At 47.4% G+C, this 15,397-nt stretch overlaps 1 protein-coding gene across 1 annotated transcript in view; it reads right to left on the bottom strand.

Annotated features, from left to right (window-relative positions):
* Positions 1–969: 969 nt before the first annotated feature.
* JAG1 (jagged canonical Notch ligand 1) overlaps positions 970–15,397 on the bottom strand; it is a 35,076-nt gene continuing 20,648 nt past the window's right edge. Inside the window, exons 6-26 of the mRNA XM_032142268.2 lie at positions 14,547–14,677; positions 14,210–14,329; positions 13,661–13,774; positions 12,332–12,445; positions 11,604–11,717; positions 11,144–11,190; positions 10,634–10,807; positions 10,045–10,195; positions 9,026–9,190; positions 8,089–8,202; positions 7,475–7,588; positions 7,264–7,377; positions 6,984–7,100; positions 6,479–6,506; positions 5,926–6,011; positions 4,596–4,709; positions 3,892–4,001; positions 3,567–3,800; positions 3,208–3,339; positions 2,868–3,018; positions 970–2,044 (exon numbers count right to left, since the gene is read on the bottom strand). Coding sequence (XP_031998159.1) covers positions 1,587–2,044; positions 2,868–3,018; positions 3,208–3,339; positions 3,567–3,800; positions 3,892–4,001; positions 4,596–4,709; positions 5,926–6,011; positions 6,479–6,506; positions 6,984–7,100; positions 7,264–7,377; positions 7,475–7,588; positions 8,089–8,202; positions 9,026–9,190; positions 10,045–10,195; positions 10,634–10,807; positions 11,144–11,190; positions 11,604–11,717; positions 12,332–12,445; positions 13,661–13,774; positions 14,210–14,329; positions 14,547–14,677 — 2,902 coding nt within the window. The 3' untranslated portion in view covers positions 970–1,586. The remainder of the gene's footprint in view (positions 2,045–2,867; positions 3,019–3,207; positions 3,340–3,566; positions 3,801–3,891; positions 4,002–4,595; positions 4,710–5,925; positions 6,012–6,478; positions 6,507–6,983; positions 7,101–7,263; positions 7,378–7,474; positions 7,589–8,088; positions 8,203–9,025; positions 9,191–10,044; positions 10,196–10,633; positions 10,808–11,143; positions 11,191–11,603; positions 11,718–12,331; positions 12,446–13,660; positions 13,775–14,209; positions 14,330–14,546; positions 14,678–15,397) is intronic.

Here is a 15,397-nt window from a genome sequence, read left to right as displayed (position 1 = left end):
AGACTCAGCGGGGTGGCAGAGCACACGGCAAAGCCGGTAGAACTACGTAAGCTCAGAAGAGGCCACACTGTTCCATGTTTTCGTACAAAAAAATTTAATAAATATTACTTTTCAAAATTTATTGCCAAGAACAACACATCAAAGATGCATTTTTATGTTCATATAACACTAATAGGACAATACAAAGTATCTTCACGGTCTCAATGGTGAACCAACAAGATTACTCTGTTTTATAAGCCTTTTTGATCTTGAACTTCGTAATAGCACTTTGATTTCCTCACTTAAGGCAGGCAGTGTACTCTATGGCAAATCTAAACAGTGATCTTACTGGACATTTTATGGTTCAAGTATTCAACTAGCTTATTAGAATACTCCCTAAATGCAGTAGATTAAAAAAAATCAAATCTACAAGTGGTTCAGTATTATGTACGAATGGTGAAAAGAAATCAGAATTTACAAAGTAAGATTGGTGTGCTTCCAACTTCACACAATTAATTTGATATTTTTAATCATATTCAACCACTCACATTTTGGCTATGTTAAGTCATAGCTCAACTTGTTCCCTTACTGCTCTGCAGCAGATCACCTGCCTGTCTCTTTTCAAGTCTAAAGCAGAAAAACAAAAAACAAAAAAAACCTGTTCTAAACTAATCCTCAAACTGCCTCAGTCAGTCCTTAAAATGTGTTTTAAGTGATGCTATAGAAGGTGTTTTAAACATCTGACGTCATACAAAAAAATTCCATCGGTATTCCGGGCACAGAAGCCCATCCTATTTTAAAATAAACTATTTTCAAACACCTTAATTTTGGCTTATAGGCAACAAGTAATGAGAAGAGTTCAAAAAAATAAAGCCATACACTTACAATGCTATCAAAAACCTTCAATTCTAAACACATACATATAAATAAAAAGGAATGATGTTTTAAGGCTCTTGATTATTAAGTTAATAAATCAAATATACACAGTGATTAATAAAAAAGAATTATTTACATAACTATACAAAGTTCTACTTTTGACACATTTTTTTCTTTAAATTCTTCATTTTACCAGCAACTGCTGACATCAAAGTCTCCCCTCCCCCAACAACAAAAATACAATTAAAAAAAATAAATAATAAAGTCATTTGTGATCGTTGCTGTGGTTCTGAGCTGCAAAGGCACTTTCAAATACAGAACTACTTGTACGTCATCATAAAACCAATATACAAAAACAACTCAAGAGTCAATAAATATAAATAAAACTATGATCTAAGACTGCATCACCATTAGGACATCTGGCAGAAGTGGGAGCTCAAAGACCAGGGGGCTGGGCAGGCTCCTGGGAGCCCGATCCAAGACGTGTCGGCTGCAGGGGGACACACAACCAGGGTACTGTTGACTAGCTTTTTGCATAGCTGTGAGATGCGGCACTCGATTTCCCAGCCAACCACAGAAACTACCATTGCCAGTGTAAGCCAGCTTGTCAAAACTTAAATTAACACAGGGATTCTAAGTCAACAAACAGCCTCAGACTCGAGTATGACATGACAGTTTAAAGAACTACAAGCCCTCAGACTCTACCTAGCGGCGGCAGTGCCCGCGGTCTGCTATACGATGTACTCCATTCGGTTTAAGCTCTGGGCACTTTCCAAGTCTCTGTTGTCCTGTTTGTTTGTCCAGTTTGGGTGTTTTGTCGGCGTGCTGTTGGGGGGCTTCTCTTCTCTGTCTACCAGCGTGTACGCCGGCTGCTTGGCAAACCGGGCTTTCTGCTGGTGTTTGTCCATGTCGTCCTCTTCTACTTCAGAATTGTGTGTCCTTATTTTAGACATTTTGGAGTTCTTGTTCTCGTAATCCTTGATGGGGACTGTGTTGGCCCCATGTTTCTCAATGGGGTTTTTGATCTGGTTGAGCTGCTCCCGCACGTTGTTGGTGGTGTTGTCCTCAGAGGCTGAGTGTGTGTGGCTGCCCGGCTTCCGCCGCTTCCGCAGGCACCAGTAGAAGGCCGTCACCAAGCAACAGATCCAAGCCACAGTTAAGACAGAGCTCAGCAAGGGAACAAGGAAATCTGTAAGGCAGGCACAAAACCAATTAACTCTCCAAGAAAGAAAGAAAAAAGCATCATCGCAGGAACAAAAGAATACCAACAGTGGTTCTCCTGCCCTTTGTCCCTGAGAGGGGGGCCACAGGGACAAGTCCCTTTTCATCATTGCATATGGTCACTTCACAACTTGATAAGCAAATGCTGGGATCAGGCCCCTATAGACCTTGATACTCATCCCTGGAGAGACTGGGTGGAGCGGCAGCTCCTACAGGCTCTTTGACTTCACATGGGGAGAGCAGTGTCTTGTTAAGTCTGGCTGCTGAGGCAGCTCAGTATAGGAGTTGGTTTTCAGAACTAGAAATCTGATTCAAATTAGCACAGACAGCTCAAACGTGCCATGGCTCCATGCCCAATCTCTCCCTTGGCTGAAACGGTGCTCGAGATCCTCAGGAGGGAAGCCTGGACATCCTGCAGGGCCATCGAGCCTCACGGAGCTCAGCAGTGGCTGCGCTGTCCCAGGACACCAAAATGCCGAGTCAGGCTTTGTACAGCTTCAAACTCAAGGACAAAGGACAAGCAGTGTCCTAGGGCCTTGTCATGGATCTAGCACAATACCTGTTCTGCGGGGAACATTGCATAGTGTGTTGGGAAGGAAAATATGCAGCAGACCTCTGTTCCCATGGGCCATGTGACCTTAGGAAAAAGTAGGCTGCCCTCAGTTCTCAGTTAAATTGGAAGCTCCTGCGAGGGTAGGGCACTGCCAGGTAATCCCCTGACCTGACGGCTTTATTGAATAGTGTAATGAGATCGTCTGTCATCACACAAACTAGTCCCACTTGACACCTACCTGTTCTGTTCTTCAGAGGCCGCCTCTGAACTCTTACTTCTGCAACAGCAGCAATCAGCGAGCTGTTTCCATCACGTTTACTAACGAGATCGATTATTTTGTCAGTGATTTCCTTGATCGGGTTCCCATCATCCCGTATATCTTCAGCAGACTGGAAAAAGAATTGTCAGACTTGAGAGTCAGGGGAATATTCAAAGCAGCCTTTCTTCAAAATTACACAGACAATCTGTGTCTGCCAAGCTTTTTGTCAGTGAATTTGCTCCATTCAGACACTGGTTAACCGAAGTTTGTTAACTGCCTTGCAGTCGAATAATGAGGTGTGAATGGGTCTTATACTTACAATGGCCACATGTATTTCATTGTTCGCTGAAGGGGAAGGCTCACAAGCGATGTAGATTGAATATTCAGCGGAAACATTCTTCAAAATATTCAGATTCCTCAATTCACTGCAAATGTGCTCCGTAGTAAGACCCTAAAACGATTTTTAAAAACCCACACACGTGTAAGATTGAGAGGAAGAACAAAAGGCTGAGATGTTCTCTTTGAGGCTGGGCTAAGTTCAAGCTTATTTTACTATAAAACAGGAGTATAGGCCAGGGAGAAGTAGATCCTAACTCATGACATTCCTCCTTTAAAGCAAGCAAGCAGACATCCACCATTCAAAAAAAAACCCAAAACAAAACAAAGTTTGTTACATACCGGTGACATCATCTCCTTGTTAAAGGTAAATGTGATGTTCGCACAGTTGTCCTGGTAATAGGAGTCAGAGGTGCACTTCGTCTTCACCGGCTGGAGACTGGAAGACCGACACTCGCCCACACCAGTGCAGGGGTGGACGAAGCATTGGTCGTCTAGGATGGGGATGCAGCTCTGCCCGCTGGGGCACTCGCTGTGCCCTTTGTGGAGCAGGCAAGGTCGAGGGCCACACCAGACCTGGAGAAAAACAGAAGCTGGCAGCTTAGCAGGCATGGAATCATCCCTGATTCCAGAACACAGGTGAACTGTGGCAGCCATCATGTCCTACCTTTGAGCAGGCGATCCGTCCATTCAGGCACTGGCAGGTATTACAGTCATCATCCCATTTGGCCCCATCTGGTATCACACTCCCCATGGTGATGCAAGGTCTCCCTGAAACTGACAGGTGGAGACTGGTGAGCAGCTTATTTTTCTGTGAACCGGATCAGGGTTCAATTCTTTGGTCCCTGTTATGAAATGGTTACGCCTGTGCCCTTTGTCATGTTAAGAGCATTCTTCCCACAGTAACAGCATGTGTACTTCCTGCCTTTGCTGGCTCTGCGCTTGGCCACAAGACCTGCTCTGGCCAATGTAACACTGGCAGATGTGATGTGAGCAGAGCCTTTGACCAGCCTCTTGCACGCCTACCCATTGGTGATGAAAGGAATATGCCCCAGACACAGCCACTGGTCGAACTGAACCCAACCCACAGCACAATCCTTCTGCCCATGCTGCAGATCATGAGCAATAAAAATAATGCTTGCTGCAAGCCACAGCAGTTTGGGATGGTTTGGTGCACAGTTTTGTGGCAATAGCTGACCAAAAACAACAGCTACCTGTTTTGGGGAAGACTCTTCACGTTTCCCTTCCCTTGCAGCCCCACTGTGTGTTCCCTCCCTGAGCACAGTGGCTTATTTGTGAAAAGTCAAATGGTGACTGCAAACCTCGCTCACCCCAGAAGACCCATGGGCAGCTGGAGCCTGGCACACATACCTTCCTGACACTTGGCACCACTATGCCCTGGAGGGCAGACACACCGGTAGCCATTGATCTCATCCACACAGGTCGCTCCAAAGGCACAAGGTGAAGACTGGCATTCATTGATGTCTAGGAGAAATGGAGTTCAAGTTTAGGGACTGAGGGGGTGTGGCAATGTTTTGAGATTGTTTTTATTGACATAACATACAAGAAAAGCATATTCTCATAAGCTTGATGAATTTTCACTCAGGTAAGCAGCATATTCTCATAAGCTTGATGAATTTTCACTCAGGTAAGCAGTATCCAAAAGAAGAAACAGATCTATTGCAAAAACCTCCAATCACTGGCTCCCAAAGACTACCACCATCCTGAGTTCTAACAGTGGAGAACCATTGTGGGAGGCAGCAATTTTTAATTTGACTCCTTTGACAGTGCAATTTACAGCAAGCCTGGCAAAGTTTCCTGGAAGGGGTCAGACAGTAAACATTTTAGGCTTTGTGGGGTATATAGTCTCTGTCACAACTATCCAACTCTTGTGGTATCATGAAAGTAGCCATAGACAATACATAAATGAATGTGTGGCTGTGTGCCAAGAAAACTGTATTTATAAAAACAGATAGTGGGCTGGATACGGCCCCTAGGCCACAGTTTGCCAACTATTTAGAAACATGAAACAGATACAGCCTGCCCCCATCTAGTGCTGAAGACTAGTTAATCCCAGACTTGGATTTCAAGCACCAGTAAAATTTCAAACAATTTGGGTACAAGAATCAAACCATAACTACTCTAAGCACCTTTTTTGTTCTGTAAGAGAAAGGGCTTGTCAAAAAGTAGAGAAAAGGCTCAAAATAACATGCTTGAAGCCTCTTGAAAAACTGTGTTGCTTGCCCCTATTTTCCTGTTTTAGTCATTTCTCCAGGGCCTGATCAGACCAAGCACAGACAAGCCTCTGGAAGCCACAGTCGTCCTCCCTTCCGTTTGTATTAGCTTTATCCTATACCAGTGTAGCTGTGGTTAACGTCTGCTTGCCCATAATTTCATGTTAGTCATGGGGAAATGCACACACTTTCTTCAGGACCCCAGTGTAGATTAATCATCAGATTCTGTGGCTGGCACTCTCTCCCCAAGAACAAGGAGGGCTACACCACCCGGGGAACCACCAGCAGGTACCTGGGAGCATCCAGCCTGGGATATCTTAATCCCAGCTGGAGGAGAGAGATCCTTTGCTCTATGAGAGCTACTTTAAAGGGAATGGTGGCTTTGTTTTTAAAGATGAAAGTCTCGGGGTGAGGCATGGAATGAAGCGGTAAAGCCATTGGGAAAACCAGACGGAGACAGTCCTTACTTATTCTGCAGTCGGGCCCAGCAAAACCCGGGGCACATTCGCACCGGTACCAGTTGTCTCCATCCACACAGGTGCCGCTGTTGTAACTAAGAAAGCAAAGACCGCCTTGGTTACCAACCTCCCAGTCCATTACTCTGGCTGCCAATCACTCACATGTCACCACACCAGTTACAGTCAGTGGCTCTCACCCCATGGCCATTGCCTGGGGAATTTTAAAAGAATACTGATGCCTGGGTCCCACCCCCAGAAAGTCTAATTTCATAGCTCTTGGTTGCAGCCCAGGCAGCGGGATTTTTAAAAGCTCCCAGGTGATTCTGGCATGCAGCCAAGGTTGAAAAATCACTGCTCTAAATGAGGACACAACCAGGCTAATTAAAGTGTGGTCCATGGGGCAGCAGGATCGCTTCACCTGGGAGCTTGTTAGAAAAGCAGTGTGAAGCCCCACCCTAGACCTCCTGACTCAGAACTTGCATTTTAAACACAATCCCTGGGTGATTCACACACACACACGATATAGTGGATGAGTGCTGGCTTAAAAGGATGTCACACTTACCAGGGATGAGGGCTGCAGTCATTGGTATCTGCAAAGAAAAGACAACTTAATAGTGAGGCCTTCAACAGGGAAAGCGGTCTTAGCCCTAAGTAAAACCACCACTTATTTCCCTAATACCCAAATGATAAAGTCGTAGTTAACACCAGCGAAATACCTTTGCTAAATTGGAACCAGGCCCGCACCACACTTAGTTTCATTTGCTGTGGGACACATGTACACAGGAAGAGGCCCTGGTAGGGGCTAGGGGTGGGGGTGAGAATGGAAGGAGACAGGCTGCTGGTCAGACCCAGAGCTGGGAACTGAGACGCCATCTGTCTCCACTTATCTCATTGGCGACTTTCTCATGCCCAGGTCAGGGCTGTATCCCATCAAGTCATTAATACAGACCCAGGTGATACAAAAGCAGACATCAAACAGCTCTGCTTCTGGTTTCCATTGCAAGTCCCCAAGGGTGTCAGGATCTGCTCCGACAGCCCTGGGAGAGTTCAAGGAGGAGGACACTCACTCTGAGCACAGATGGGCCCCTCCCAGCCTTCCTTGCAGACGCACGTAAAGGACTCGCCGTTGACCACACATGTGCCCCCATTATGGCAGGGGTTGGGCAGGCAGCTACTGTTTCGGGCTGTAAAAGAAGAGCAGACAAGACCACCCTCCCTGAGTACCCAGAAACAGTCTGGAGGGGCAAGAACCAGGCCCAGAGAAATATCCTAAGCTCCAGGGGCCAACCAGCAGGCACGCCCAGGGGGCCATGCCCACTGCAGATCCCACGTGGGGCAGAAAGTTACCTATGTTACAGGTGGTTCCTTCCCAGCCACCAGGACAAATGCACTTAAAAGCATCCCCCTCATCATAGCAGGTGCCACCGTTGTTGCACGTGGCCTCGTCACACTGACTGTCACCTGGAGGAAAATATTTCAGTGTGAGTCCCAGTGGCCCCCTCCTGAAGACAGGAGGGAAGGGTCCCAGAGATAGCATCCAAGGCCAACTACCACTTACGTGAGTGGCAGGTCTTTCCTTTCCACCCGTTTTTACAGTCACAGTAGAAGTCGTTGACCAGGTCACGACACGTGCCCCCATTGTGGCAGGGGTTCTGGCTGCAGTCATTAATATCTAGAATCAAAGAGGAGACAATCGGCTGACGACGAGATCCAGGACCACTCACAACAGGTGAGAGCCAAGCCTTTCCTACTGCTACATCCAGCACCCTATTCTGAGAACAGCCACAGTCGTAGTACTTTAACACAATCAGGCTTTTCCAGGAATGAAGGAGCTCCCAACCGGGTTACTTTGAATGCCACAAGTTAGGCAAGATGTGGGGTGGGCCTCTGGAAGTCCCATGGAAATTAAAGTAGAAATATGACTTTCCTTGCAAGCAGGAATATTTATTACACAATCTAATTCTATAGGTCCTCAGCAGAAGCTCCTCCCCCTAAGCTATCATCAGTACTCATAAATGCAAATGAGACACAAGTGACACTGTCCCAGTGCAGAAATCACTGCGGTCTTGCTTCCAGAGATTTCCAGTATAAGGAAAGTTTTCCCACGTTGAAGTGGGATCCCTCCAACATGACCCATACATCCCAGGGCTCCCCAAAGAGTGGCAGACTCACTGGTTTCACAGTAGGCCCCCTCCCAGCCGTCACTACAGATGCACTTGTAGGAGTTGACACCATCGATGCAAGTGCCACCGTTTCTACAAGGGTTGCTCTCACAGTCATTAATATCTATGAAACAAAGTAAAGCAAAAAAAAGAACTGAAGGACTTGTGAAGCCATAGACAAGCACTGTTCGGCAGTTTTCATGGCTCCCTCCTGACACAATGCACCTGGCACCTCCACCTGCTACCCTCCATCAGGGCTGTTTCTCAAATTAGACAGGCGGCTTATCAAGCAGAAGCTTCCAGAGAGTGCCTTACCCACTTAATGCCCTCACACGTACTTGGTGAAAGTGGGGAAAGAAACTCCTACAGAAAAGAGGAATCACCCAACCTAGCAACATTCCAGAATGTTCCAACATAGATATGGAGGCTCCGAGGCAGAGTGGTCTGGTAAATTGAACACGACCTCAGCCTTAGATCCCAGATGTAAGGATAAGCCTCCACCAGTCTCCCCAGCCTTACTATTTCTGATTAAAACAATTTCAACACTGCTGGGCACGGTGGTTCACACCTGTAATCCCAGCACTTTGGGAGGCCAAGTTGACGGGGGGGTGGATCATCTGAGGTTGGGAGTTCGAGACCAGCCTGACCAACATGGGGAAACCCCATCTCTACTAAGAATACAAAATTAGCTGGGTGTGGTGCGCATGCCCGTAATCCCAGCTACTCAGGAAGGCTGAGGCAGGCAGGAGAATGGCTTGAACCTGGGAGGCCGAGGTTGCGGTGAGCCGAGATTGTGCCACTGCACTCTAGCCTGGCCAACAAGAGTGAAATTCGGTCTCAAGAAAAGGAAAAAAAAAAACAACTTTCAACACCAATGATCCCAGGGTGGGCCAGGGGCAGGGGCAGGCTGGGGAGCACTGGCCCCTTCCCGGATGAGGGGGTCTTACTTTCATGGCAGTATGTTCCCGTGAAGCCTTTGTTACAGTCACAGGTGAATTTGCCTCCCGACTGACTCTTGCACTTCCCGTGAGGACCACAGACGTTGGAGGAAATATACCGCACCCCTTCAGGTGTGTCGTTGGAAGCCATGGCCACTGTGCAGCTGTCAATCACTAGAAGATAGGCTTGGGATCAGATCACAGCCATGCACCCACAGATGCGGCGTTCCTAAGCCAAGGGCCTGGGCCAAGCCCACTTTCCTGGAGACAGGGACCCTCTGGCTAATGAGACACACCCCAGGGAAGCCAAGATACTGGCAACGTGCCACGTCACACTATGACAGGCAAAGGTGAGACTCCAGGCAAACAGAGTTTTAAAGCATTTTCTCCCTCCACAACCAGGAAAACCCACATGCTTGTGGATCCCCTTCATCCTACCTTTGACATCTACCCAATTTGGTAAACACTTCCTAAGAAAAAAGACCTGCTTTATTTTCTTCCTTTTTGATCTTAAGCAAGGCTCGAGGACAATCTTATAGAAGCTTTAAATGTTGTGCTGCCTAATATAGCAGCCACCGGCCACATGTGGCTATTTACATTTAAATGAACTGAAATGAAGTAAAATCAGTTTCTAGTTGCACTAGTCACAATCTACACGGCCTGGGGCTCCCGTACCTGACCGTGCAGATACAGAACATTCCCCCCTGTCTGCCGTTGCAGGAAGTTCTGTTAACAGTGTTGTTCTCAGGCATTTGCCTCAGCGTTGCACATCAGCCCACCCCAGAACAGGAATGCTAAATGGATTTCACATTCTCTCCCCTGGGCTACTTGTAGACGCGGCTCTCCCCTGGCAGGCCTGAATAGATTGTTTCCACGTGTTGCAGCCCGCTACACAGGCGGGACCATTTCACTGTGGAGGTCCTCCTCACCAGTACATTACTTCTCAAGTGTAGCAAAGGGCAGTGGTAGCAAGTGGGGACTAAAGGAGCAAGTGTGGAGACAGCCAGGTCCCGGGAGAAGGGAGGTACCTTCACAGGGGGTCGTGCGGCAGTGGTCTTTCAGGTGTGAGCAGTTCTTGCCTTCATAGTCCTCGGGGCACTTGCAGAAATAGTCGCTGGCACGGTTGTAGCACTGGGCACCGTTCTGGCAGGGATTAGGCTCACAATAATCGATGTCCAGCTGCAAATATCAGGAACAGCGAAAAGTGGAAGGGATCAGGGTAAAACAAAGGTGTCACGATAACTTCTCTGGGGCAGCAGGCACTGGAATCTGACAGTTCCTTCGGTTTCTATTAGGAGACACCCTGTAAGATACATCTCTATGCTCTAGGGACTGCCAATGTCCAGTATTTGAAACAACGGGGCAGAGTGGGAGAGGGAGCACAAGAGGGGGTGGAGGGAACCAAACAGAACACAAAGACAAAGACACTAAGAAGAAAATAATTTGTCAGTATCTCCTTCCACCAGCATCTGTCTAGCAGAGACTCTCTCATCAATAGGATGTTAATAGATGCCAGGAAATTCCAGACACAAGAGCTGAGGGAGGAGTAACGGGAAGCGGAGGAGGCAGCAGCTCTGCTGTAAAAAGTTGGCCATCTGAGGTTTTGCCACCACTCACCTGACAGAGGTTTCCAGAGAAACCAGTGGGACACAGACACTGGAATCTGTTGATTTCATTCTGACAGTGACCCCCATTCAAACAGGGGTTGCTGGCACATTCATCGATGTCTCTCTCACAATGATCGCCTGCATAGCCAGGTGGACAGATACAGCGATAACCATTAACCAAATCCTAGAAGAGGAGAAGGGGAGAGAGAGACACATGCTTTTTTTCTATGTATTCCACAAACACAGGGCTTCAGCGGTTTAGCACGACTGTTGCGGTTTAGCTGGTTCACTGAAATAGCCAAATGCGAAACCTCTGAAAGTGGTTAGAGAAATTTCTACGTGGACGCCTTCAAAATGACTCCCACAAGGCTGGGGTAACAGAAGCCCTAGTGAAACTTCTGAGAGACTCTTTTTTCACCCACATTTTTAAATCTCACAGGGACAGAGCTCCTGGTGTCACACAAAGCTAAAGATTTGTTGTCAATTGTCAAAGTTTTGATTTAAGCAAAGATTTACATACCCGACAGGAGGCGTCATTCTGACACTGGCCAAGGCAGTCATTAATATCTAAAAAATACATAAGTCATCATTGTAAAGAGGTAATTTACAGTGAAATTGGGCTTAATTGAAAAGCCTTCTGGGCTCAGGATAGATAAGTTTCAAATCAGATTTCCTGTGTGCTTCCCGTGAGATAAGGTTATTACTCTGGGTGGGGACCCTCCCTAATTCTTCCAGAATGAGGGAGTGAAACTTCACATCATTGTTTCAGCCACATTATCAGAATATGGCTGGTTTTAGCAGCTAATGAGCCTGATAAAGTGTATGTTTTCACTGCTGCCCTGACCACTCCCTCTCAAAAAAACATTCCCACTCTAAGGTTTTCCTTCTACTGCTCAAGTCCTAGGACTGGGCCCCAGTACGGACCAGCAAGTCGGCTACCCAAGTTTCATGAAAATCAAAATGGAAACAAAGTCACTCACTTATGTCACAATTCTGACCCATCCAGCCGGGAAGACAGTCGCAGTAGTAGCTGGCAATGAGATTCTTACAGGATTTGGCGTTTACACAAGGTTTGGCCTCACATTCATTTGCATCTGAAAGGAGATGGGGATGAGCATGAGAAATGAAGTTCAACCCCCATCTCCCCCCACCTTGAAAAAAAAAAAGAACAGGCCAGAGTTTGTCTGAGACATGAGACATTTTAATAAGCTAGCTAAATAAAAGATCCTAGAGGTTCTCTCTATTTTAAGCATCTGATCCCTCTCCCTAGCTATTATCCAATAAGAACCCTAATTGATAACTTTCCGGCTGCTAGTTAACCAGCCCCCAACAAAACAGCAGAAAGCCACCAGGCATTTCTGTGCAAAACCCAGCGCAGCCTAGTTGCTGGGATTTAAATGTGGCAAAAAGAATGCAGACAGCTCATTCCTCATGAGATCATCCCCGTTTGGAACCCAGCTGAACACTCCTCGGACAGACGATTGACATGGTTCAAGGAATCCCACGACTTTCCCACAGGGCCTAAAAGAGCTAGTCCATTTGCATTCAAGTTATTTCTCCCAGGCCTGCTAGACTCTCGATAATAAATTCCTTCTTAGCATGATGGAGTGTGAACTCACACTGCCGGCCACACGCTCGTCCTCTCTAATGGCTTTGACAATCAAAGCCAACCTTGGTATAAAAATTACAGTCTCGGGGATGTTCTTACCTAACTGGCACGTTTTGCCAGTCCACTGTGGGGGGCACACACACTTAAATCCGTTAACCAGGTCCTGGCAGGTGCCCCCGTGGGAACAGTTGTTAGGCAAACAGTCATCAATGTCTGGTCAACAAGAAAAGGAGGGGGTTGACAATTTCATTCAATCCATCTGACAATTAGATCCTTTAACATCACCTCTTACATGAGGGGCTGTCATTGAAGAGCCAGACACCTGCTACAAGGAAAGCTACAGCAGGACAAGTGGGACGGTGACGATAAGGCCGAAGCCTTGATTTTAGCTTTAAATCCCCCACTGCCCCAGTTCATGTAATCCCCGACCTAAGCAGTGGGGGAGAAAGACAGCTGGATACTGACAGAGCATCTGCCCAGGAGGAACACAGGACATCTCTATCTGCCTAATTTTTAAAGAAAAGTTTCATCACAGCTCAGAAGTAGCTAGAAGTAAGGAAAAATAGTTCTTTACAGGTGGAAAACCTTATTCCTCTTATTTGCTTACAGAGTTTGCCCAAAATAGCACACCTAGAGGCTGCACTCTCCACTTCTGCTCTGACCAGAGACAGCTCCTAACAATTTAGGAAGTATTCACTTTTGTGTCTTTATGACAACCCTCGGAGATGGGAATTGCTACTGTGCCATTTAAAGAGGGCCCGGGGAGCTTCTGTGGCCTGCTGGAGTTCCGCAAGTGACGGGTGTGGGCCCAGGACCAGCACAGGTAATCTGACCCCAGAAATCCACATCAATAACCACACCTGGGGTGCTGATGACAGCGGTTCTCAGACCTGGCTGCACTGCAGAATTCCAGAAGTTTATCAAAGACCATAGACTCCCCGATTCTAGAGGGAATCTGGGGGACCCAGAGATTTACACTGTAAAGCAGCCCAGGTGATTCTGATATACAGCCCTGTCTCACAGCCAAAGGAACTCTGCAGGGCAGGTTCTTCTTTGGGGGCCCCCTGGCCCTATGACAGAATCCAGTAGTAAGTGACAACCTCCCCTGAAGGCAGCCTCTCCACGGCTGCAAGAAGAATAACCACAACTGGAAGGTGGCCAGCTCCAGGAAGCAGATGCAAAGGAACAAGCGATTCCACGAGGACGTTCCTTCCAAGAACAGATACATGCGCTACCTTAGTGGGGCAGGATGGGGGTGCTGGGAGACCTCCAAACACACAAGCCACCAGACTGCTTACCAGACTTAGGCCTGCACCCACCCCTCTCCCACTGAGACATTCACACTGGACAAGCCTAGGTACCTCTCCCCAGCATGGTATCTTGGCACAAGGATCCTTAGGATGGACACAGGCTGAAAATTGGACTTACTTGTAGAGCATGTGGGGCCGGTCCAGCCTGGGGAACACTCACACTCAAAGCCCAGGGAGGTCTCCTTACAGCTGCCTCTGTTGTGACAGGGATCAGAGAGGCAGGCGTGCTCAGCTGCAAAAACCAGGACGGCAGTCAGCGAGGGATGCCTGTGCACCGCTACCTCCCCGTGCCCCCCTCCAGCCGAATCCCACACCACAGCCCCTAGTGCAAGCATATTTCAAAAACCAAAAGCGAGCGTGTGATAGAACCCTGCTGTGTCTACGAAAGAAAGGAAGTCATCTTTCTCGCTGAGCTGTCTCTAAGCACATTCCAAGACATCTCAGAGCTGGGGTCATTTCATCTGCCGCTGAATCCTATATGAATCAGCATCACCCAAAAAACTTTAGAGACTTGAAAGTTACAAAGCCTCATAGAATGGTTGGGATAAGGCCTATCTTTGGAGGCTATTTTCACTTTTTTTTCCTTAAACAAGTCCTTAAGTATATTTTTAAAGGCTGAGTACAGAAAAATTAGACAAAGTGCTCTCATTCAGCTTGGACCACTTACCAATTTCACAGTTGGGTCCTGAATACCCCTCAGGGCAGGAACACTGATATTTGTCAGGGCCTGTGTTGCTACAAGTTCCCCCGTTGAGACACGGCTGGTGGGTCCCACAGTAATTGAGATCTGCCAAAAAGATCCCGGAGTCACTAAGAGACGCCTGTGAAGATGGCGAACCCACCACGTTTCTAGCCCCAATCGTCTTTTAAAAAGAAAAACCAGAAAACCCACACAACATTCAAGGAGAATTCAGAATAAAAGCCCCTGCCAATAAAATTAAAAACCAAATTACTGCCATCCCACCCCCAGATCCCACCCTGGTTCTCATCCCTAAGGGCCATACCTTTGTCACAGAGCTGGCCGCCCCAGTTGGTCTCACAGAGGCACTGCCAGGGCTCATTACAGATGCCGTGGACGCATCCCGGGTGCGGGATACACTTATCACAGTACAGGCCTTGCCAGCCGTACTGGCACCTGGAGACACACAGCACACCTCCAGGTTAGCCTTTTGAATGTTAAGAGAGACCTGTACAATTCGAACAGAAGACTGCAAAGTCCAGGCTTTTTCTGTTTTGTTTCTGGGGACAGGATGGTAGACTCCCAAGGCTCATCAGGGGCTCCGTATAAACAAACATTTTCACAGTTGAGCTGAGGTCCCCTCCCAGCCGACTCCTGACAAAAGGAGGGCTGTTTGGGAAGAGGCCAGCATGGGGATGCCCTTCACAAAGCCACTCACTCTTCTCAGGCTCACACGAGTGAGCCAAAGGTGAAGGCATGGAATAAATCAACCCGTGCACCTAGTTGCGACAGACCGTAGAGGAAAGCACTCTCCCAGTGACAAGAGAGCTATGCCAAAGTCTCTGCAGACGCTGCACTTGCCACTCTGCTCTTTGTCTGCACAGAAAGTCACGACCCCAGCGCACAGAAATGCAACAAGCCACCAAGAGCAGCAGGAAACCGCCTCACGATGACGCTTTATTTAAAAAAAACAAGGAGAGAAAGGGGCACCCTCCCTTGGCCAAGGCCAGAGTAGGCTCTCTGAACCCACTTCTATAGGGAAGGAGAAGGAAATGACAACACTTGGAACCAACTCCATAATTTGTGTCCCATTACTGTGTGCTAATTTATAGTGATTTCTTGCTTTGCCAAGAAAAGAAAAAAAAAAGAAAGCAGTCTGCTTAATTTATCTAGTAT

Source organism: Hylobates moloch, unplaced genomic scaffold, assembly GCF_009828535.3.
Source record: "Hylobates moloch isolate HMO894 unplaced genomic scaffold, HMol_V3 SCAFFOLD_21, whole genome shotgun sequence".
Taxonomy (NCBI): domain Eukaryota; kingdom Metazoa; phylum Chordata; class Mammalia; order Primates; family Hylobatidae; genus Hylobates; species Hylobates moloch.
This window is presented reverse-complemented; position numbering and strand designations above follow the sequence as displayed.